The sequence below is a fragment of the Miniopterus natalensis genome, chromosome 13 (genome assembly GCF_054644295.1).
Source record: "Miniopterus natalensis isolate mMinNat1 chromosome 13, mMinNat1.hap1, whole genome shotgun sequence".
In the NCBI taxonomy this organism is placed as follows: Eukaryota; Metazoa; Chordata; class Mammalia; order Chiroptera; family Miniopteridae; genus Miniopterus; species Miniopterus natalensis.
In genome coordinates, this window is record NC_142093.1 from 28,295,079 (window position 1) to 28,320,245 (window position 25,167).

General features: G+C 39.2%; 1 protein-coding gene across 2 annotated transcripts; it reads left to right on the forward strand.

Moving 5' to 3' along the window:
• Positions 1-4,108: 4,108 nt before the first annotated feature.
• Positions 4,109-24,100, forward strand: CIMIP6 (ciliary microtubule inner protein 6). 2 transcript variants are annotated; one of them, XM_016222179.2, is made up of 5 exons: positions 4,148-4,173; positions 6,662-6,869; positions 12,908-13,061; positions 21,949-22,064; positions 22,892-24,100. In XM_016222179.2, the coding sequence occupies exons 1-5, from the start codon at positions 4,148-4,150 to the stop codon at positions 23,312-23,314; spliced, it is 927 nt and encodes a 308-aa protein (XP_016077665.2). In that variant the 3' UTR covers positions 23,315-24,100. The 2 variants fall into 2 exon arrangements, 1 of the variants encoding a protein (XP_016077665.2); XR_015715552.1 differs by lacking the exons at positions 6,662-6,869; positions 21,949-22,064; positions 22,892-24,100 and adding an exon at positions 17,003-17,328 and having other exon boundaries at positions 4,109-4,173.
• Positions 24,101-25,167: the final 1,067 nt, after the last annotated feature.

Consider the following 25,167-nt stretch of genomic DNA (forward strand, 5'->3'; position numbering starts at 1 on the left):
TAGGAATGAGAAGCAAAGAGAATATTAAAAATAGGAAACACAATTTCGGTTCAGAAAGAAGACCATAATGTATCTAAGTTAAAAGGTATGAACATTTTTTCTTAGAGAAGGCAAAAATGAAAAGTTTAAAAAGTAGTAATCATAAGAAAAAATAACAAGCCTCACATTACTATGTATGAATAGAAAATGACAGAAAGAAAAAAATAAGCTTAGGATATAACCCCATGAAGTATGCTCGAGATAAAATTATATGGTTTCTATAAATTTTATTTTATGTAACCATAAGCAATCATTAGGGAAATAACATACTTAGAATTACTGTATTTTCCCATTAGTGAGGTTTTCGGGTCTCATGCATCAAACCACATTCAAAGCAAAAGGCTAAAGTTAATTATTTGGTCCTATCATCTATACTATTCAGGCCCATCTTTAGAGAGGGAAATACAAGTTTGGAGCAGATTATCTTGTGGATGAGCTTCTCAGCCTAATACTCTTACAGAGATGAAATACAGCTTAAGGATTAATAGAGGGCTCAACAAGCAAACAGGATCTAAAATATAAACAAAAAGCAAAAGCAATTAAAGATTTTGCAGAAGAGGCTGATTCGAAGTATATGCTGATGCAAACTGTACTTTACACACCAGGGGTTGCCGTGTACTATGAAACTACCCCAAGAAGGTGATTTAGGACACCGGCAAGGCCCAACTGACACATTCAATGAAGGGCAGTTTAACAAAGCTCTTTCATGTGAAACTGCTCCTTTAACCTCGCTGAGGCAGGCAGGATAGGTGTTAGCATCCCAGTGCACAGACAAAAGCACGGCGGCCCGGGGAGGTCAGACCTGCCAATCTAGGTTTCCGACTCCGGAGCCCGGGTTCACCGTCATTGTGGTAACTCATTACCTGCAACAACAACGGCTCACGGGCTCCCTGAAGTCCCCATGAGGTTGAGTAGCCATGATCCAGATAAAGGAAGGACTGTGGTATTTCCTGAGTCTCTTCTCTACATGGCAAAAAACTGCAGACATGCCAGGTTTCTTTCCAATGTCGCCTATCTTCTCTTAAAATATAGGACAATCCTATAATATCTCTTTTCCTGAATGTTACAACCCATTATTAAAGCCTCAGAAGTTGGCAAAGAAAGGAAGGAAAAAAGAAAACTGAAGTCAGGTAAGTAAGTGGTTTGCTCCCAGGCTCATGATAAGAGGGATAAAAGCATGGCCAAGTCTCCAAACTCTTGAAAAGCTTATAAGCACCAAAGTGATGAACTATAACTTGAAGTGCTTAGTACCATTACAATTGCATTAGGGGGAAAGGATAGGTTAGAATAATAGTTTAAAAGTGAGGGCTTATAAAATGTTTATTTGCTGTACCATTTTCAAAAGAATGACATAGGTCTAGGAGGTAATTACTAATTAAAAGTGTTGCACTTTTCTGTCTAAAACCTCAACTGTGATTTCCTTTTAGGTATATCCTAACTTTAGGTCAAAACTGTTATTTTTCTTTAAGTGGAAGCTCAGGTTACTTCTTAACTCTTCCCTTTTGTTACAGAAGGAAAGCGTTATTAAATTTATTATAGATCTACCCATTCATATCAGAAGAATTACCATTGTTTACCAGTCCATGAACTTCCTTTCAAATTGTGCACTATGTAAGGTCATGAATCTGAGAGGTGGTGATTTCTGTGCGCTTAGTCTTGATTGCTATTGTTTCTGTTTCACCAACCATGGAACCGAACCGTCAGCTCTGACTGCTGCGCATCTGTCAGAATGCACTGTTTGGTGACGTTTTACAAGTCGATGGTGCACTTTTACTTTTCACGCACTCCCACCCCATCACTGAATGGTTACCATGTTCTCCTCCCCATCACCGCCTTCCTGTCTTGAAAAGCTTTCACTCACCATGGACTCATAACTTGGGCGAATTTTAGCCTTTCTTGTTATTTTTACCCACTCTCACAGTCTAGTCAACATTAGGAGGGCCTTATTTAGTAGTTTACATTCAATTTTTATTACCATGGTTTAAAGAGGTGGCGAAACTAGATGTAGAGGCAATTAGGTTTAAAAAACCCCAGAGAAATGGACCTAAAAACAAATCCTCACTGTGTCACACTCCATGGGTGCTTTGACAATGGGTAAGGGTGGGAGAGCATGGTCAGAAATAATGCTTGTAGCGCCTACTTTGTGCCAGGTGCTTTACACATATGTTGTTTAATACAACAACCCTACAATGTAAGTTCCTTTATCCTTACTCTTTTGGGTCTTATTTATTTATTTTTTAAAGCTTAACAAGAGACATATTCAAAATCTAAAGCTCAAAGGATTTAAATAACTTGCCCAGAGCCTCAGAGCTTTAATAAGAGCTAGGATTTAAACTCAGGTCTAACTCACAAACTCAATAAATATTAGTTCTCCTGCCCTAGGGAAAGTACAGAAATGGCAATTTGTACCATCAAAGGGATCAAAGGTAGATTTTATGGGCAAACATTGAAGAACTTAATTGCTTAGCTTAAAAGGAAGTTTTAATTACCGTTTTTAAAATGTAGGTATTCTCTAAGGAATCTGTTGAATGATTATCTGTGTCCATAAAAAACACTTAAAAATTAAAAGTTGTATGTATTTTGTAGGATATAAGGAAGTTTTCTAGGTCAATCTCATTAATAGGGCCTATTATTTGCAAGGTACTTGTCTAGGTGCTGAGGATCTCAAATGAATAAACTAAAATCTCAGGGTTTGATGAGAATAGGCCAGAGTATACAATATACTCAATATATGTTGGATTACTCAATAAATAGGTAGTAAGATGTGGCAATGGCCTGCAAGGAAGATGGCCACATAGATCTGAAATTCTTCAAATGAATAAGGAAAATTGCCTGAAAAAGTTGCTAGGTATTGTAAATAATCTAGAGGTGATTTAAAGTATATGGGAGGATGTGTGAGGTTATCTGCAAATACGATGTCATTTTATATAAGGAACGTACTTGAGAATCCTCGGATTTTGGTATGGGGGAGGGACCGGAGGGGGTGGTGTCCTGGAACCAACCCCCCAGGGAAACTGAGGATGACTGTATTCGGTATGTAAGACAGTCTTATTTGTTTACCCACCCACTCCTTACATTCCAGTCTTTTTTAACCAACTCCGGAGTCTAGGTAACTAGGTACCAAACTTCTGTTCATAGACGCTTCTTCCTCGCACGTCTTAAGCTCAGGTATGTACAACGGGTCCTAGGCCCGACCTCCGCTCGCCCTCACCTCTCCAAGGTAAACACAGAGACAGACATACTGACTCTGGGTCACAGAATGTCAGATGTTACCACGACAGATGCCAAAGACATTTGGCTCCGTGAGTGGAAATTGGGAGGCAATGGTGAAATGAGGTAAGAAATTCCAGGGCCAGAAGGTGGCCGCAGGTCATCAGCGGCTGTTCCCGGAGCCGCTCTTTGGAAAGCGCCGCAGGAACAGCCCCGCCCGGTGCTGCCCGGCTGGGTGCGGCAGACGCCCCGCCGCGGGGGTCTCGGGGCGGGACCGAGCGCGCCCCGCTCTAGTTTAGCGCCCGCGCAGGGCCGGGGAGGGGGTTCGTCAGGACCCCCAGCAGCCAGCGCCCAGCTTTCTCACGCAGACCAGGCGGCCGGGGAGCGGCGGGTCGTGACTGCACGGTGCTGAATGGTCCACGGGGAGCCACGCTTCTCCCCGGCCTGCCTGCGCTTCTGCAGCCCCGGGTGCCCTCCCGCGGGCTCGGTGCGGGGGCCGCGGCGCGGGGACACTAGCAGGCCGCCCCCGGCGCCAGGGCCGCGGGAGGCTGCACGCCGCCCCCTCGCCGATTCCCGAGGGTGGGGTGGGGCCTGACAAAGGTCCTTCCCGGCCAGAGTGTGTGAAGGCCAAGTTCAAAGGCAGGGTGTCCAGCCCGGGGTAGGTCCGGGAAGGCAGCCCAGACACCCGGCCGCCGCCCGCACCCGCCCGCACCACGCTGACCCGCCAGATCCAGAGTCGGGTTCCTGCGCCTGCGCGCCCCGCCCCCGCCGCGCTCCCGAGGCCGCCGTCGCTTAGCAACCACCGAGTCCCCGCCGGGCTCCCGCCGCCCTTTCCCCGCCCGGGCTGATCCCCACGGCCCGTGAGGGCCTCGCCGCCTGGTGAGGGCTCCTAGGGGCCATGGAGGAGCCGAAGGACGAGCCCCAGTAAGTGCTGGCGTCTGACTTCCTACTTTTCCTCCCCAAAACCACGTTCCTCCTTCGAGGGAAGGGGCAGTGAGGCGTCAGGGCTTTTCCCCTCGCTCCCCCTCCGCCTCCTCTCGAGTAGCCGAGCACTTACAAGTGATACTTTTTAAAACGCGCTGTTCACGGGGCACCTACCATGTGTCAGGACTCACAGGCACTGCCCGGCCTGAAATTCTCGAAGTCGCCCTGAGTCACCCGCTCCTCACACGGCCACATTTAATCTGCTGGCGAATTCTGTGGGCTTTACCTTTGAAACACATCCGGGGTCCACGATCGCCAGTGCCCGACACTGTCGCCCCTTCCCGGGCCCAAGTGCCAGCGTCTCCTCTCCCGGCAGCGCAGCAGCCGCCCTCCCCGCGCCCCTGCGGCCCCTCCGCACGCCCCGGGGGAGTCCGCACAGCGAGGGGGTCACGGCCCCCGGGCCGCTGCGGAGAACAGCCGGGGCTCCAGGGTGGCTCAGGGGCCCACACAGCCCGCCCCTGCGGAGAACAGCCGGGGCCCACACAGCCCGCCCCTGCGGAGAACAGCCGGGCTCCAGGGTGGCTCAGGGGCCCACACAGCCTGCCCCTTCCTCCTGACGCGGCCTGTCTGCGGCTCCCCCACACAGGCCTCCTCGCCCTCATCTGCCGGGATTCTCAGGGTGGCCCCCCGACCAGCATCACTGGGAACTTAGAGATGCAGCTCTCGCCACCCCGCCCGCCCCCAGCCTCTGTCCCCTCGGTATTTGCACACGCTGCCTTCCCGCTGCGGGGACTGCCTCAGCACCAGCTCCCGGGCACCTGGCTCACTAACATTGACGTCTCAGCTTAAAAGCCGTCTCAGGAGCATTTCCCCTTCCCTGCCCCACGTAGTCTCCCTTTTAGTATTTTGTTCACTTCTTTCATAACACCACAATTAATAATTGATGTACCTAGTTTTTGTTTACTTCTTTTTGATAAACGCTAAAAAATACCTTTTACTAATCGATACATTCCATGAAGGCAAAGACTGTGTTTCACTCATCATTAGGTACCCACCATCCAGATCATTATATACTTATATTCGGAGCCAGTAGAATATTTGTTGTTACTAGAGAATCTTCTGGAATTGTTTCACTCTGGCTTTGTTTTAGCCGTACACTCCCAACCCTTACTCTAACACCCACAAACAACACTCAGCACCCTTGGATTCCAGTTCCCTGCATCCCAACAGAAATTGCTCTCTGTAAAGGATTTGGAAAAACTGATTACCGGCAAAGTATAAATCATTTCTAAGGTTGTTTTCTATTACCTTTCCAGAGACATAAATATTTATTTAAAGACTGTGATTGATTCATCACTGTAGACTTCTGACATCAGGTTTTGCCACCTACTTTTCGTAGTTGTAACCCAGCAATATGCTTGTACTGGAATCGGGTCCTTGGAGGAAAGGATTCTGGCTAGGAAGGGGGGCTGGCTGGAGAAGTGAGGAGAGAGGCTTGAGTACAACTGAAGACAGGAGGTGGAGCAGGGTCCCACAGGACCTCAGAGCTAAGGCAGTATTTTATTGCAAATGCTATGGAAAGCCATTTGAGGGTTTTAATTGAAAAAGGACTTGATAAAAGAGATGGACCTGGCTTTGGTTTGAAGTAAGGTAGGGATTATATTTAAGGGCCATGTATAAGACTAAACAGAATTATTCACTTTCTCTATAAATTTGGACTCATTCACTCACCTTCCATGGGTCAGGGCTTTGATTGTAAAAGCTTCTATATAAAAGTGTTCTAATTCATATATTTCATTCTTACCTTTGTTTTTCAAGTACATGACATTTAAATACTCCCTTTTATAATGTCTATTACTCCTTATTTAAAAGGAGAAAATTCCATAAACTATTTCTTTCTAAACATTTCTTTAACATTTTAGAGAAGTCAGTAACTTTCATTTTTTTGTACCAGTGTAGTTATTAGAAGCAAAAAGTGAAAAGAAATTGAATCATTCTGATTCCTGCACAGTGGACTTTTTTTGATAAATAGTAGTGGTTATTTGGTAGCTTTTATAAGTTTGCCAGGTGAACTTTTAAAGTTAAATAGTTGTCTTTGTCCAGATGGTGAATTTACTAGGTAACTAACTTTTAAAGATGAGTTAAGATTAGCATGTAACAACCACACACACAAAATACTGCAAATATGATTTGAAAGCATGATAAGATCACTCCCCTTTCTCTACTCCAAGCAAGTGAGAGTCCGTACACTGCACTAGTGTACTGGAATGAATCACCATTGCTAACACAAATCTTGTATCTCACATGATTTAAAATGAGAAGATACCCTCCAAATCTGAATAGCACAAGCCCCTTATAAACTATTAATAAAGCCTCAACTGTCTTGACTGGTGCGTGAAATACATTTAAATCTTATTTTGTGTAATTATAACTCTCTACTGAAATGCTCATCGTAATAAATAATTTACTATGTTATTTTGTTTTTCAGACAGCATAAAATAGAAGATGCTGGTATAGTGCATTTAACCGAAAAAAAAGAGCTCACACACGAAAAAGAACCCAGAAAAAGTATACCATGTTCAAAGCCATGTGTCAGGAGAGGACGTGTATATTATGCTAAATTCATTGACACAAATGCAAGAACATACAATGAACCAGTTCCCTACATAGATACCAAAAAAGGGGCAGAAAATCAGGTTGGACAGATGTTCATTATATACAAATATAGATTTAGATTCAGAAGCTGTTTGGCAGAATAATTTGGTCACAGGCGACTTACTTAAATGTAACATACTTCAGACTAATACTTTTTGTAAGCCAACAGTTAAAAGCAGTAACCTGGAACTGTACTCACAGATAACTTTTGCATACAAACTATGTGCATATACACACACACATATATTTCACATATATTGCATATATATATTCCATATTCATTCTAGAAAAATGATTATTTGGATTCCTTCCATATATATATAGCCACACAGTAGTGCTTGAAGGTTGCTGAAGAAATCCCTTCTATTGTATTTGTGACATATTCTAATATAAAAATTTCCCATGATACTCAGTAATTTGATACTTTCTATAAGATAGTATCTACCATTTATTGAAAGTGTACAAAGTGTTAGGAATGAGCTAAGTGTTTTACGTGTTATATCCTTGAATCTGTGCAATAATTTCTAGGAGGTACTGGAAATATTTTACAGATGATAAATACTCTAAAAAGTAAATTAACATGTCTGAGATGACATAGTAAGCAAATGTCATAGTCATATCTCTGACCCAGGACTGTTGCTTTAGCCAAACCATACTTTTAATTCACTATTATACTAAAATATGTTCCATTATCTTTTTAGAAGTCAGTTTTGTTGAGGTACAATTTATTGTATTAGTTTCCTACTGCTGCTGTGACAAACTACCACACACTTAAACACTAGCTTAAAGCAACACACATTTATTCTCTGCAATTCTGGAGCTTAGAAGTCTAAAATCAGCCTCATTGGCTATTGGCAGGGCTGGCTCCTTCATGAGGCTCTAAGAATGTTTCCAGCTTCTACAGGCTGCCTGCATTCTTTGGCTCATGGCTCCTTCTTGGTGAAAGCCAGCAGCAAAGCATCTTCGCGTCTCTCCCTCTGACTCTCCTGCCTAACCTCTTCTAAGGACTCTTGTGATTGTATCAGACCCACCAGATAGTTTGAGACAATCTCCCCTTCTCAAAATCCTTAATTCCATCACAGCCACAAAGTTCCTTTTGCCGTGTAAAGTTGGATATAGTTATGAGTTAGGTGTAGCTGTGATTTAACATTGAAGTGGAGATTGCTTTTAGAGGGTTCTCTTTACAATGATAACATCAACTGTTCTTATAAAACAGCAGACTGTGGTGTGGATGTGAGATCTTCCTGAGGCAGGAATTCCTGTAGTCATATATGCTTTAATATCAGGGCATAAACCCCTACAAGGGCAGTTTTAAGACATTTTATTTTATAAAAATTATTTGGGATTTAAAAGAAATTGACTAGGCATACACTGGGAAAATTACGCATGGTACAGAAATCCAGGTTACTGAAGTCCTCATTTGTTTTATAAACGTTAATGACTGATTCTACTGAGCTCTATGGAGTTCTGGCTCTATAGAATTTAAACCAGGCTGCTAACTGAACCCATCCTTATGTTGGAGACACTAAGGAAAAGAAGCTAGTTTAAGAATAGAAATATGAAATGTAAAAATTTCAAAATTTAATAATTTTCTCTTACTCCTAATTTGTAGGTCTCTTGAAAAAATAAATGAACATAAGTGTTAGGAGCTGCTGTCAGCAAGACTGGGTGACAGAGTAGCAGTAGAATCTTTGTTTTGTTAGTGCTAAAAGCTAAATGAGTCAGAGACCTTTGAGAGGTGGACAGTGGATAAGAATGAGGGGTTACAAAGACTGAAGGTGCCTCAGAGTTAATGGTGTGCTTGATTCTTGTGAGAAGGGAGTGTTCATAATTTAGAAAACAAAAACAGCAGCAATAAAAACCTGTAAATGTGCTAATTTCCAAGTATCCAAAGAGTAACAAAAAGTGCTCTTCACATACTTGCAAAGTTTGTTTTTTATTTTAGATGACACATTTCTTTTTAAAAGTTAGCTTGGTTTTTAAAAATAAAAACCTAACTGGTTTATAGTACTGCTGGCTTTAAAATAAGAGTAAAGAAAATAAAGTTGCCTAAATATTTAAATGGACATATTTGTTGTCTCATGTATTTTGCCAAGATAATATCTTTAGAACACCAGATTGGCTGATTGTATTTAGTTGTAAGGTTTTTAAATGAAATAATCAGTTACACAGTTCTACCTGGGGACATGAAATTGGTGGTGCTAGCAGGAGTAAAAAGGTGCTCAGCTTAGTCACTCCCAATGAAAACTAGCTTAGTGGTCTTGTATTTTTAAATATTGGTATTTTAAAAGAGATTACACTGCTTTCCAAAATGGATTTTTTTCCCCAAGGTGTACTTTTCAGAGCACTAGACCTTACTTATATGCTTAATAAAATAAAGTTCCAAAGTCAAATATATATATTTTTAAGCTGTATTTTTATCTACCTTTCTCTGAGCTTCACAATTCACATTAGTACATAAAGGTTCTGAGAAATCCCGTAGTAAGCTTGTTTAACTTTGCTTATCTCAATCTTTCCCAGTATTTAACTATGGAAACCTCTTTTATGTAGCACCTATTAATATGGTGCAGAACTGGTGTTCTACAGAACACAATTTAGGAACCACTAATTGGGGGTGTTACAAATTGCTTTAAAAGATTTGTCAGCACTCCTGGTATCTACTAGAGATGAGCTCAGACTATAACTCTAGTGTCTGTGATAGCACTTCAGTTTTTTAAAGCCACTAAGCTCTACGAGTAAAGCGTGATTGTCTATGTGTAAGGTGTTATTAAAAGTCCACATTTCCTCAGGAATCCCTCAAGTGTGATTTTATGTTCCACACCTCACCACCACGCCAGCTCTCCTGGCCAGGCCACTGTGGCTGCTGATGTGGAGCTCAGCTTACCTCTTGCTTCTTTTAACTGGTTTTTCCAGGATGTCTCGCTTTTACTACTGAGGATTCTCCATTAATTTCCCAAAGAATGGAAAATAAGTAATGCCTCCTAACGCGTTGCTAAAGGCTTAGGGATAACACAGGTATAACACAGACTGCTTCACAGTGGTTTCCAAATGCGGCTAAGGGATTCATGCAATGGCTCTGAGGTCCTTCAGGGGCCAGGCTAACAGCAGCCTCGTCATCAGGAATCTCCAGCCATCTCCCTACCATGGAACCCCAGTAACTGTCATCCTGGGGCAGGAAAGGAGACAGGCCTTGGGCAGGAAGGAAGGATTTCCTTCTCTCCTTGGGTCCAAAGTTTTGAACTTGGAACTATCTTTTTTAGGCAAATCCCCTTCTACCATCCGCCTGATGTGGTCTGATTCCCAAAGCCGAGACAAAACAATCACTAGAGGAATTCAGATTGACATAGCTCAGCATAACTCCGTGTCAACCCCTCACAATTCAATGTAAGCGACAGTAGACAGGGAAGTAAATTTGCAGTCTCTCCCTTTAGCACAAGATGAAGGAAAAAACAAGCCTCCACCTATATCTTTAATCCTAATCTCTTATAAGCAAGTGCTTGGACCAAAAAGGCAAGCACCTAAGAATGGGTGCAAACACACATCCCCTCTTCCAGGAACAAACCAGACTTTTCAGGGATGGGGCAGACTCCAGAAATAGAAACGATAAAAACATTTTTTGAACTGTAGGATTTCATCCTACTGAAGTGAGAATTCATCCAACTGACAACACTAATCAGGACATTTTCTCCAACTATGGGGGTCTCACAGTCATTAATCACATGTTAGGGAAAACTATTCCTTATTTCCTTTGTGGAACTCAGGAGTCTATTTTGGTAAAATTCTAAATTCAAAAGAATTCTCCTTGAAAGGTGAATCAGTATCTCTCACTTAAAGATAGTTTTTGCATTACACTCTGGTTTGAGAAAAAAAATGAGGCCTGCCAGGTATTTCCTAGTGGTTCACCTATCCCAGGATCAATTTCCCAGTTCCTGGGTATTAGCAAAATAAGTTTCTGGTCAACAAAAGATGATATTAAGTGCAATCCTTGAAGCCTATCATATATCTTTCTCAGGACCCTCACTTAGCATCCAGTTATTTTTACTTTTGAAATAATTTAAGTAAGTGTGTGCTCATCTGGCTTTGCAGCAGATTTGATACAGCGATGTGGCAGGGTAATGAGAGGCTTGCACAGATGGGCAGGGGTTTGAACTGTGGTTACTTAATCTGCCAGCAGTTTTCTCATCTGTAAAGTGGGTGTACCTACCTCCATAGACTTGTGGTGAGAGTGAGAGAAGGCCTGGACGTCCTAGACATCTGGGCTTAACGAGCACTATCATAGTCATGGAGCTGCAACAGCCAGGCATGCTTATAACAGTAAGAAGTGACTACTTTCAGCCAGATAGTGAGGAGACACCATCTGTTTAGTAATCTGCTCTAGAATTCCTAGGATTTACATCAAGTAATTTTATTCTTTGTAATTCACCTTTTAACCCATTCTGAAAAATGAGGCAGCTGGTCTCTCCTGTTCTCCAAAATCCTGTACTTCCTACATTTCTTTGATCTCTGCAAACTTACTCATTACCTCTGGTTACAATTAGTCATTGTCCTGAAGGCTGGAGCTCATTTCAAGTTGCAAAGTGAGGTCCAACTGTCTCTTCAACTATGCCTCTTCATCCCAACTTTTTCAGTTTGAAGATAATTTCCCTTAAACAAAGAACCTAAAGTTGAGTAGGTCTGACTATAAGTTCTGAAGAGCGTACTCTTCTCCAGATCTTTAGCCTTTCCTTGATTTCTTACTACAACAGAATTCCCACCCCCTCACACCCCCCATCCCGAAAAACCCTATTTTTGCTGCCTTTAGCATATTCATGAATTTTTTCTATTTAAGCTTCTTTACAATCTCCTGATAAGTTGACTGCATCAAATCATTTCTTTCGAATTCGATAGTGTGCCCCTCTTTTATACATGGCTGTCTTCAGAAACTAAGCTCATGTCAAAGCTGACTCCCCATGCAGCCACACAGTTGTCTTTAGATGCCTCTTGTTTTTTATATCAATGTAGCTTCAATTGCATTGTCAGGGTTTTACTTATAATAATCTCATATTCATCCCCCTTGATCACATTTTTGAAGTCTTTGACTACAGAACCATAGCTGATTTTTTAAAAAGGCTCATCTCCTTTCTTAAAGCTAAGGTAGGTGTTTGATTATACCTAAGGTGTCATTCTCTAATAATACCCAAGAACTCTTAGGTGTCACAGTTGCCTTCTCTCAAGGTTCTCTTACTTCTACCTGATCCATCAGTTTCCAAAAAAACATTTGAGTCAGAATTAAGTCGAGTAACTGCAGGGAATTTTCTCCCAGCTTTCTCAGCTTCTACGTGATAAATGGTCATATGTGCTAATAAGAACCTATCAGTTCTCCCTTCCCTGTGTACCCAGGTCAGGTTTCATCATAAAAAAAATTCAGTAACATCAGAAATATTTCCACTCAGAACAAAGTTTTTCAAGCAGTCATTAGTGAGTTATAAGTCACTGTGGGTTGCAACAGGCATTGTGAAGTAAAATGGAAGAGAAAAGCAATGAAATAGAAAAGTAGTCACTGCACTGCACATAATAAGCACTGTTTTGTGATACTGTTTTAGTTTATGTATGTGTATGTGTTGTGTCCTCCTGCAGGACATAAAGTATATTTCATGGTGTGGGTCAAGGATAAAAAGCTTTGAAAACCACCATCTCAAATGATAATACATTATTTGTATTATCATAATGAAAAGTGTACAAAAATTTCAGATTAAATTGTGTTTAATATCTATATATATACATACATGTGTACATATATAATAAAATTGTATAAAACAGGGATATAACTATTTTGTTCATTTTTATAACTCCATCTGTTAATAGAAGGTAGTTTAAGAATTTAGCATCCGTATTTTAGCTAAAAAATATATATTTCATTTTTAGGTGTCTTTTAAGAAATACAGTCTTTGTGAAAATATATTCTTAGATTTCAGAACTTCTAGTACTAGAATATCCAATGGCTTGTGGAATCAAATTACTGAATATTCAAGGACATTAAGAAGCATATGGAAATGTCCTACAGTATCCAATTTTGTGTTTCCAATTTTTTTCCATAAAGGGTGACTGGTTGTCCCATGGTGAAGAACCTGAACATCACTTCCAACCACCTTATGACACTAAGAGCACCCAGAGGAGTGACTTTCAAAAACCAACATGTCCCCTGGTTTTTCCAGTCAAACACAGCAAGCTGCAAAAGCCTTCCTGCGGAATAGGTAAGGTTAGCAGTGGTAACACCTCTTCTCTATGATCTCAGGTTACTCCTATCAACTTAGGATATATTGGATCTGCTGACACCTCCTGAGAAAACTTCTCTATAGGAGTTCAAAATACACATACAGCAAGCGCAGCCCTTGACAAGTTTGTTCTTTATCCCTTCCTGGTGCACAGCTTATCTCCAAACACTTTTAATATAACATCATAAAAAGTGTACTGATCAGTAAACACCAGCCTCCAAGTCAGAAACTTAGTAGCAGTCTGCTTTTTATTGCCACCAAATTTTTTAAATTGTAACTATTAAAATAGGAGGCAATATTATATATAAAGGTAAAGAGAATGTAAGGAAGAACTTTCTGGAATGTAAAAATGGAAGCCTGTTCATGGATAAGAGCAAGCAAAGAAGAACAGGCCTAGAATATACAGGAGGCGCAGCCGAGATGAGTGGATCTGCCTGTCAAAGCCCCAAAGCGGTAGGCAGGCTCCATCAGCAGGCGTACTGGAAGGAAAAGCGGGTGGGGGGACCAGAGGTTACTTAAGGAAGCATCACAGAGCATAAAACAATGGCAACAAAACAACTAGAAAATATGAGACAATAAAAGCAAAATGGAGAATCAGTCTGGAAGGTCCAACCTCTCTGCAGCTCCAGAAATGAAAAGGGTAAAATCAAAGGCGAGGTAATTATCAATACAATACATTCATTGAGAACATACTATTTGCCAGAACTTTTATGGAACTTTCTATTGATTCATTCAGTTCTCACACCAACCCTACAGAATAGGGTAGCAATACAGTTAATACTCTCATTCTTCAGATAAGAAAGCAAGCATAGAATTTAAATAACTTGCCCAAAGTCACACAGCAAACAATCAGTATTTGAACTCAGTCTGACTCCAGCACCTGTAATAATAACCAGTGCTCTTCACAGCCTCTAGAGTAAAAGTAAGTTTCCCGACTTATATAAAAGGGTCTACTAAGTGCTTTGAAGTACGAAGAGAGAAAGATACACACCTACCTATCACTGTGAAATTGCAAAATAACAGTTATAAAGAGAAGATTCCATAAAGAAAAAAATAAGTCACCATCGATGGAGTGAGTGAATATGGAATGGAGCTGCACTGAGACAGGAGCACAATGTAGTTGATGTCTTCAGAGGTCTCAGGGGAAATAATTTTTTAACCTAGAAAAGAGGATTCTTTGACATGGACACTAAAGCCTTTTTTTCCCCAAGTGGCACTGGGCATTGGACCCGCTAGGAAAGAAATGTAGTCCTGGAACAATATTTGGACCGTAAGTGAAAAAAATTCAATTATATTGTAAATGCTATTTAGCAAGTCTCAACTTTTGGCATCAATTTATAAACACAATATGGAAAATTTAAATATGGTTACAGAACGGAGTTATATTATCTGCCTTGACAAGAAGAGTAAATATACAGTTGACAGAGGATGGAAAGTAGAAGAGAAGGGTGCTACTATCATTATTTAACATGAGCACTCAAGAGATACCACCCAAAGTAGATGACACAAGGAATAGGAGATTAAGGTCAAAGGAGCTAACACAAGGACCAGTTTCCTCTCCAGCCCTGGCCTCTCACTGAGCTTCAAGGCTGCACGGCCAGCCGCCTACCTAGCGCCTCTTCTTGGAGAGCTCATCTTCCCCAACAGCACAGGGGGACTAGAGCGTCTTGTCCCCCATCCAGGCCCAGTCCCCCCAGTCTTTCCCCTCTCAGTAAGTGCCACTTATGTTCCCCCAGACGCTCCAGTTTTGCCAATCTAGAAGTCAGTCCAGAACTCCCTACCTTCCACATCCAATCCATCAGCAAATCTTCAAAATAGACCCCAAATCTTCTTACCAATGTAGTGCGGCCACGGCTCTCCTGCTTCCTTCCTTTCTCCAAAATTTGTTTTCCACGCCATCGTCAGAAGGACCTTCTACAAACATAGAGACCACCCTGCTCCTTTAAGTTCCCCAGCTACTTCTCGTTGTTTGTCCTGAGAAATAAAGTGCCTACCACCCTACTTAGTACATAGCAGACAACGAATAGTAGCTATTTCTATTATTGATGATTGCACTGTACTGAATTAGGTGCTGAGTTGGAACCTAGCTTGGGAACCTGGCATGGACATCTTTTCTCCCTCCGCTCGCCTGCCTGCCTGCTTTCCCTCCTCCCTCCTCTCCCTTCTCCTTCTGTTTTTATCGGTATTTCTCGTTGCCAAGATCATTACTGTATCTCAGGTCCTAGCACAATGCTCAGACTCAATGTTTATTGATTAGTTTAATGATAAATGCATATTATCCAACAGATTAAAGTTATAATGTAATTTAAACTAACATACACACCAATATAGGCCTGCAATTTATTCATATGTCAGATGGTATTTGGATACTAGATAAAGATGATTTTAAAAGAAAATATTTTAATGTAACATTCTGAAGTATGTATATAAACTAGTCTGTATGTGCCAGATTATGCATGTGGACATAAAAATGTGTATAAAAACATGCATTAATGCCAATTATAAGTCATCTCATAGTCATTCTGTTCCATCAACCCACTTAATTATGCCTGGTCTTTGGCATTTCATCTTGTGCTGACAGTGAAAGTGCCCTTTATGTCTTGTACCACCACGCAATTTCCTGGCTGCCATCCACAGTCAGTTCAACAAATGTCTACATTCCATCATATCCGAGTCCCTGTAAGAATAAATATTCACTCTTGGTTTTATGTAATAAAGCTTTATAAATTGGAAAGGCTGATCTAATTTGTGAGGGAGGTATTTCATATTTAAATGAAACTTGGGCTGTTTATTGATTACTTGACATTTTAACATTCTTTTGAATTTCAAATTCAGACACAGTGGTAAAAATCATTTTCTAAACTAGGTTTTAGTTTGTGTTGCTTTTTTTGCACCAAGGGGTAACATAACAATTTCTTGCTATAGTTATGTTCAAGTTTGTGTTTTTTCACTATATTTTGAAAATCTGTACTATTATTTTTACATTAATAATCTTTTTATATAAGATCAAAATAAACTATTTAGAAGAATGGGATTTCTAATGGAAAAATGTTACGCATTTTTTTAAGTAGGCACAAACAAAATGTTAAGAAAATTTCTCAAAGTAAAAACTTCTAAGTTTCCTCCGATATGAGGAGTAAGTTCTGTATTTGAATAAATCTTGACCTTGTTGATAAAATATAGATGGCTAGATACCAACTTGTTTGTTGTAGCCTTGTTTAGAAAATTCCTATTTTAATTAGATCAAGTTTCTAAGAAACAGAGTGGATTTCAAACATTCTTCATAGACTTTGCCTCATTTTTCGTAAGCCTCATCTAACAAGGCTTCTTTTTTAAGTAATTAGTTTGGGTCCAATTTGAATTCTTATGTAGAGTAACCATTAAGAACTTGAATATCTTCTTTGATGTTTTCCCACTTAGATGTCCTTCACTGCTGTGGGCTTCTTTAAAAATCTCATATATTTGCAGAAATGAACATGGCAGTTATGTCCAATTTTGACAGGCATAATGTGTGGGTAATGAATTTCTCTCTGTAATAGCTCAGATTACCTTTCCTCTCCTTTTATTAGTCCCCATGAAGACATTTTTTTGTTATTTTGAGCTTCTGAGTGGTTCTAGATTACTATATAAAAATGATGCACTTAAATGGATTTAACTGACTTTCTTCTGAAATATTTCTATTTTTTATCTGCATAACAAAGCACTCCAAAATTTAGTTGCTTAAAAGAACAATCATTTTATTTGCTCATGATTCTGCAACCTGGACTGGGCTCAGATGGGCAGTTCCTCCGTTGGTCTTACTGGTGGGTGCTCGTGTGGCTGCATTCAGTTGGCAGGTTGTCTCAGGATTGGATTCAGCTAGGACACTGGAATGACTGGGCCTCTCATCTCCATGTGGTCTCTCCATGTGATTTCTCCAGCAGGGTAGCTGGACTTCTCACATGGCAGCTCAGGACTCCCAAGAACACAAAAGCAGAAGCTGCAAGACTTTCTGAAGGTTTATGCCTGGAACTGGCACCATATTGCTTCTGCCAAATCCTATTGGTTAAAGCTAATCACAAGGCCAGTCCATATTCACGAGGAGGGGACAGTTCAAGGATGTGAATACTCGGATGCCTGATTCATTGGGGCCACTAATGTAACAGACTACTATAATACCCTTAAATAGTTCTTTCTGTGAGAGTTTAGGAATGGCCAACTCTTCACCTTTCTTTGTCTGAAAATGTCTTTAAATTGCCCCCTTTAATGCATGAAATAAATGATATCCTATCCCTTTTACTTTTCATGTTACAAGTATTTCCTCCCATTTTACTATCTATTAGCTTTGGTGTTGTTCATTGAACAGGAATCCTAAATTTTGATGTAATCAAGTTTATCAACTATGGGTTGTTCATTGGTTGTTTTTCATGAGTTTTCCTACCCTTAGATCACAAAAATTTTCTCCTATATTTTCTTCTCTTGATTTTATAATTTTACCTTCCATAAGTATGTCTTTAATCCTAGATTCCACCTTTATGTGCAGTATTAAATAAGAGGACCTATTCCATTTTTCTCCATGGAGTAAAGATTTTTGGATACCATCTACTAAACAATCTACACTCCCATTGTTGCTATGTAGGACATCCTTCATTGTATGTTAGGGTTCACTATATAAATGGGTCTGTCTCTGAGCTCTGTTCCTTAGTTTCATTTTCAGTTGGTCAGTACTGAAGTGTTTTCATTATACGGATTTTCAGTTTGTCTAAATATCTGATAGGGAAAGTTCCTGTTCTTTGCTCTTCCTTTTCAGAGTTGACCACTCTATTTATGGACCTTTATTTTTCTATTTAAACTTTGAATTCATGACATTCCTCAAAATATCCAGCTAGAACTTTATTGGGTTGTATTGACATTATAGATTAATTTAGGGAAATTGTCACCTTTGTAGTGACATACTATCCTCTTTCAAATGTATGGAAAGTCTACTCAGTTCTACTTTTTTAAGTTAAAAGTTTAAAATTTTTCTCTAGAGAGATTCTGAATTCTTTGTTAATTTCTAGAAACTTTATACTATATAGTTTTTGTTCCTACAGAGAATGCATCTTATTTTTCATTTTGTTTTCTAGTAGGTTACTATTATAGAGAAATGCTTTTGATTTTTATATACTTATCTGCTTACCTTCCAGCAACCTTATTCTCATAATTTGTTGATTCTACTGGCTTTTTATTTAGGTAATTATATCACCTACAAATAATGAGCTTTTCTTTTCCTTTGAAATCATTATACTACTATTTTCTTTTTTTAAATAATATTCACCAGACTCTCCATTAATATGTTAAACAGCAGAATTTTAGTTCTGAGTTGTTATGGGTATAATACTTATTTTTCTGTTCTTTAGTCTTTGTCTTTTTAAGGAAACAAAAATTTTTATTTTCTTCTACATACCTTAGGCACCCTCCTTGATTTATTTCTATTCTTGAGTTCCTCCTCTAGGAATTTTTCAAAGTAGGCTTGCTTTAGGGGGAAATATTTTGAGGCCTTCTTAACCTCCCAATATTTTTTATTTAGGCTTCAGTTAAATGATAGTTTAGTTGGGTATAACAATGTTAGGCTTAAAGTTATTTTCCCTTTAATACTTTAAAAATGTTAAATCAGTTTTCATTGTGTCCAAAGTTGTGTGAAATTTGATATAAAGCTGCATCTCCTCTTTGAAAGCATTTAGAATTTTTCTTTGTCTCTGATGACCTTAAATTTCTCTATAACTGTCTTAGATGTGAATTTTTTGTTATCTACACTGCAGGACTAGGAGGAGAGTGAGGCGAGTAAGAAACCTAGGGTGCAAATTTAAGGAGGCACTCACTCCCAGGATCATGCAAGTGCCGCCTTAAATTTTGCATCCCATGGGCCTCACCTGCCTCACTTACTCCTGGCCCTGCTACCTGTGTATATTCTGTGAGCCCTTTCAATCTGAGGTCTTTGAACTTTAATTCTTGGATATTTATCATTATTATTTCTTCAAATATTTCCTTCTATTTCCTTCTAGGTCTCCTTGATTCTAGTGTTGGTGCCTCTACTGTCCATGTCTCTTAGCTTCTATTTTATATTTTTGTTTTTTATCCTTTGCTCCTGCCTTCTGGGAGAGTTTCTTAGTCTGATTTTCTACTTCATGAATCTTGTTATTTATCTCATTTTTTATTTTTTATTTTAATGATTATATTTTTATTTCTAATATTTCATGTGATTTTTATGGCCTCTAATTCTTGCTTCATATTAATACGATCTTCTATATCTGTCATATTATGCTTATTTAAATTCTTTAAAAGCATATAAGTTATGCTTATTTAAATTCTTACTGTACAGATTCTAGTAATGCTACTTCACATAGCATGTATTTTAAATTTTGTTGTCTTTCTTTTATAGCATCCATCTAGTTTATCTTAGGTCGTGTTCCCTGAGGAGAATTGGCAATCCTGTGTAGTCAAAGGCTAAAGACAAGATCTGGCTTGTGTGCCTCCCATTGAATTTCAGGGAAAAAATAAGGGTCAGGCTGGAGAGTATCAGTCCCTGCAAAACCAGTTTTGACCATCTCCATTTGTTGTCACTTCTCTAGACCAGTCCTCAAGTCAGGACTCCACTTCTTTCCCCTTTAATAGAAATATTAAAAAGAGGCATAACCAAGAGAAGGCAATCTCCTGGTATTTTTAATCTCCCAGCACTGATGGTTGCTAGGGGAATCCAGGAGGAAATGCCCAATGGGGATGCATAGCCACCCCCCCTTTTTATTATCATCTTCTTACCCTAGAGGGATTTCTGTGCTATTCTGATGTCACTAAATTGACAACAGATGGCTAGACAGTTTCTGCCCAAGGCAATGTGGGGGAAAGCCAAGAGCAGATTTCAAAAGCTTTCCCCACCCTATTCTGTACTGGCTGCATCTGACCTCCCTACCCTCCAGCAAGCTGCCACCAAACCTTCATAGTAGTTCACTAAAGCCTTAGAGAATTATCAGATTCATGCTTCTGCTCCCTTCCATGGCTTCCCCTTTGTCAGGATACCAGAGAGTTGGACCCTGCCTAACTTTGAATACCCTCTCTAATTTTACCCCGGCATCTTAGAGATTTTGTCTTTATCCTCCCAATTCTGAAAGCAAATTATTATCCCTATTTTTAGAGAGGACGGAATGAATCTCAATGAAGTAAAGTGATTTTGTTCAAAGTCACAGCTAGGAAATGTAGTAGAGACGAATTTGAGAATATGTTTGTCTTATCCCAAAGCCTGTGCTTGGAATACTTCATTAATGCCCCCTCTTCCCCACATTAAGGCCTAAATTTAGAGCTGCTTTATTTTATTCAAAAAGTTACCAAACTGTGTTTCTGAAAACACTAATGTTCTGTGAGCTGGACCAAGGCATTCACCCAAAACTGGTAGTTTTTTCCCAATTGGTGGGGAAAAAAATGTTATGGTTAGAATTTTCTCAATGTCATAGTTGTCCACAAATTTTTATTAAATCTTTGGCACCTGCTGTTCTTTTGTGTGCTAGCAAATCCTAAAAGAAAGGTAATGATTGAGTAGAAAATGAGTTTTGAATATCTGATCTCAATTAGAAATCAAGAATATGTTATCATTTAGTATGTTTTACCTACTAACTGGGAGAAGATTGTCATTTCATATCATGTAATATATATGTGAACACTCATCAATCTTGCTAGTAACATTAATTTATATTAATGTCTGAATATTGAACTGAATTCATGCATGCTTAATAAAGGTGAATTTACTAACATATTTTTCCTTCCTGTGCATCCTCCCTAATTTTAAAGGCATGATTGAAAGGAAATAAAGCGAGAAAGAACTCATGGATATGAACAATGGTGTGGTGACTGCAGGGGGAGGGGGCCAGGGGAGGTGGAAGAGGGTATTGGAGGGATAAATGGTGATGGAAAAAATAAACAAAACAATTTTAAGTTTATATTTAACAGTTAATACATGCATACAGTGCAAAATTCAAATGTACAAAAGAATATACAGTGAAACTGAATCCACCTCTGTCGGCTAATTCTCTCCATACAAACCCATTGTTATCAGTCTCTCATTATCATTTCATAGATATGGTAGGTGTACATAACGTTTTATGTACATATTTTTTACAAAAGAAAGTATTTTTTAATTTTTGGCTTGACAGAATTTTATGCCACTAAATTGGGAATTACCCTGACTCCTTACATAACCTTGTATGCTAAAAATAAAGTGAGTTTTAAAAATTATTTAAAATATTAAATATAGAGTAGAGAGACCAATATAAAAACACTATATGCCCACCACCCAGATTGAAAGATTATTTAAAAGTCAGGTTTTAATACTCTTGCAAATTTTCAGAGCTTCTGTTATGGGAAATGAAAAAAATTATGTTTTCAATGGCAACTGCAGCAGCCCCAGGGTCTTCCAGTTCGTTCTCTTGGTGCTAGCTGGGAGCAACTTATGCATAAACTTCTCATAGCCTTTTTAGGAGTAAATAAGTTGAAAAATATATTGTACTTAAGCTCTTCCCAAAACTTTGGTTGGTATTTGAGCAAGAAGTGTATCTAACAGATTTTGAAAACTATTATTGCATTAATATTAGTTTTTTAAATTACTAGTAATTCCACATGTGGGGCAAATTTGGTTGTTTTGATTTGGTTCCTTTCATAGAGAAAGAATGCTGAACCCATTATATTTATTATTTAGATGTGTGTAAGTAACCTTCTATACTTAAAAGAACAGCTTCATTAGCATTTTTGAATATTATGAATATTTTTGAATATTAGCATGAATATTATGAATGCGGATTTTATATCCATCCACAAATCAAATTTTTGTCCTGACTTCACGAATCTCTTTTTCCCTTAGTTCCACTTGCTTGTCCTGATGCACCCACAGAACTTCAAAAGAATTTTAAAGAGCGCATTTCTTTTATACACCAATATGATGCCAGGAAAACTCCCAATGAGCCTATCCGGGGCAAGGTGAGACAGTATTTAGAATCAGTTACTTACTGCTTTAGGTTGGGATATACTCACGATAGAGCTTTAGCCTTTTCAAGTCCTAATCACCTTTCTCAAAGTCTGTTTAAGCAAGGTCTGTTTTACCCTTTTATTAGAAGGGTGAAAATCCCAACCACGCCATAGTTAAAGCTAAGGAATGATGTCATAATTTTGGATCACAGTCTTTAGAATTTGGTTTAAATTACTAAAATCATTCGCTTAAGGTAATAGCAAAGCAATCTGATAAACTTTTTGATATGCTTGTGTGTGTGTTGCAGGGGGATGCATGTGAGGTTTATGAAGCCAAATAGAAATGTGATAGTCAATTGCTGGATTTTTTCCAACTACAAATGTTTGTTTTCATATTTCACTACGACTAAGTCTTTTGTTGGAACTAACAGACATTTGGGGTGCAATCATAAATCCTCATGTCTATAAACTGTAGTTTCTACTGTATCCGTAGCAACCTATAGAGTAAGAAATGAAATTTGATGTGAACAGTCCTATACAATCCAAACGATAAGAGTTGAGAACGACAGATAACAAGATGCTGCTTCTCTGACTTACTTCCTGCTTTTCCCTTTCTGTTCATTTTCTGGTGCACCCTATTTTATAATTTGTTTAAAAGGTTCACCAGTAATCATTATGCTGCTGTTTCCTGTTTCCAGTTTTGGACTAAGGTGACAGCCGTTGAAGAAGCAGAGACACGAGAGCCTGAATCACCAGGACTTGATCTAACACATGAATTCAGTTCATAGTTCCAGCAACTTGTGTTCCCTGGTTAATGTCAACTTTGTTTTCCTTTCCAGCGACATGGAGCTTTTGTACAGACAGAGATAAAACCAGGGAGTAGGCCGAGAGTTCCTAAGGGAACAGAGGTATTACTGAATGCTCCAGGGTCATGCTCATCAGAACAGTCCAAAAAAACAGAGAAAGGAAATTCAGCGGAAAGCAAAATGATCTCACTGGGTCTCTGCCGACAAAATTCCCAAGAGCTGTCAGAGACTAAAGCCCACTTATCAGAAACAGACGTCAGAGAGGCAGCCAAGGCATGCCCCAGAAGCCCCGAGAGAGGGGAGAAGATCGCAGAGGTCTGTCCAACAACTGCAGCAGATGCTCCGATCACCAGGGACAATCCTTCAACTCCACCAATAAAAAGTCAGGATAAATTATCTTCTTCAGATAAAAACGTAATCTTTGGAATGCAGAGAAATTTCAGAATCACTATATAGGCCCTTGCATTTGCTTTTTCTTTTATCAATAACCTCAGAACATACAATTTACATAAGTGAGAGAATTTTTTAAAAAGATAATTACAATATACCAAAATTTTAAGAGTGGTCTCCAATGAGTGATGGATTATGAGACATATTTCTAAGTCATATTATTTATGAACAAAGCAACTTTGTTTTGCACAAAAAATAAATGTAATTAAATATTATTAACCTTTTAGAAGAAGGCCCTTTTAGATAGTCATTAGTTATGGCTCTGGAATCAAACAAACCTGGGTTGGAATTTTGGCTCTGTTGTGTGACCTTGGGTAGGTTACTTAACCTCTCTAGACCTTGGTTTCCTCATCTGTAAAATTAAAATAATAATGACCTCGTAAGGTTATTGAACATGAGATTATGCACATTGATCAATCAGTGATCAATGTAATCACATCATCAATATTACTATAATAAAATTTCAATTTAAGGACAATATTCTTCAGTAAACTTAACATTTCTTCCTTACTCTAAAATTTTGAATCCCTCTATATGTATTTAAGACTGTGAAAATCTAAAAACATCTCTCCCAGTACAACACACACACACACTTAATTCAAAGACATATAGGTACTTAGAATATAAAAATATTTCCTAAATTGTGTTCTATTTTATTTACATCATTTCTGGCACTAACTCAACCTTTGCTTCTTTTAGATATGTCTGGTGTGGTTAATTCTACCAGCTATTGTATTTGGTATACTTGGTGTGCCAGAATGCATCTACTAAAAGCTATGTTATGTTGTGTACAAGTAGGTAAAGTATCCCTCTGTTGCCAAAAGAGTACTTACAAGCTCCCAAAAGTTCCATGAAAAGTATCTGTACAATTGATAAGACACCAGGTGTATCTTTCTCTCTCTCTCCTCCACCAAAGAAATTTTAACAGACTGCAAATGAATGAATGCTATTATTGCATATTCGTGCACTGGGGCCCTGTGGTCCTTACATGGCAGATTAAGGCTAATAGTGAACCCCTGGCATTACATACACCTTGAAATGCTGAATAAAATGGAGCAACCAGCGAATATATGGCTAAACTCATGCAACAGAGAAGTCCCTGTTCCAAAATAGGGAACTTACTTGTGTATCAGTACATACCCTGAAGACCCTTCCTTGTGGGTGCATGTAGACTGCCTCATTATTTTAATAGCTGCGTAGTCTCCCATAGCATAGATATGCTCCGTAATTGGAGCAATAAGAATGCAAGCTTTAGGGTGTGTGGGAGGGGGTAGCAGTTGTTAGCAGATCTGGAGAGAGGTCTTAAAAGCAAGGAACTTGAATTTGATTCTGCACTGGAGCATCACTGGAAACTTATGAGATCCAAAGTAGAGAGTTGGAATTGAAACCTGCAGAAAACTGGAACCCTCAAATAGCTAAGCTATAGGTACAAGGCAGACTGGAAGAACTCCACTCACAGCCAGGCAGACAGCAAGAACGTTTGCCTCTGCCTAGAATTATAGTGAACAAACTCTTTGTTAGGAAGTGAGACCTCAAGCTTGTGCCTCATTCCAGCTTGGAATATGAATTTATACGCAGGACATCTCACAGGACACAAAATTGGCACAAAAATTAATCCTGCTGGTGATAACACTGAGGTGCCCACAAAAGCAAATGCAAAACTGTATTTCCACAATTCACAGGAAAAAAAACAGTCCCTGATAAAGATGAGGTCACAAACAAAAATAACAAGTCACACAAAGGAAAACTAAACGGAGAGAGAGTTTGCACTACAACAAAGAGGATGAGTCAAACCTCAAAACTGGAGATAATAGAATTAATTAAAGCATTGCAATTTGAAGGTTCTTGTCTTTCTCCCA

Excerpts from the sequence above, each read along its gene's own strand:
- CIMIP6 (XM_016222179.2), top strand. The coding sequence starts at position 4,148 with ATGGAGGAGCCGAAGGACGAGCCCCA. Across the intron at positions 6,870-12,907 it reads AAAAAGGGGCAGAAAATCAG|GGTGACTGGTTGTCCCATGG; the intron begins GTTGGACAGATG and ends TTTTCCATAAAG. Across the intron at positions 13,062-21,948 it reads AAAGCCTTCCTGCGGAATAG|TTCCACTTGCTTGTCCTGAT; the intron begins GTAAGGTTAGCA and ends TTTTTCCCTTAG.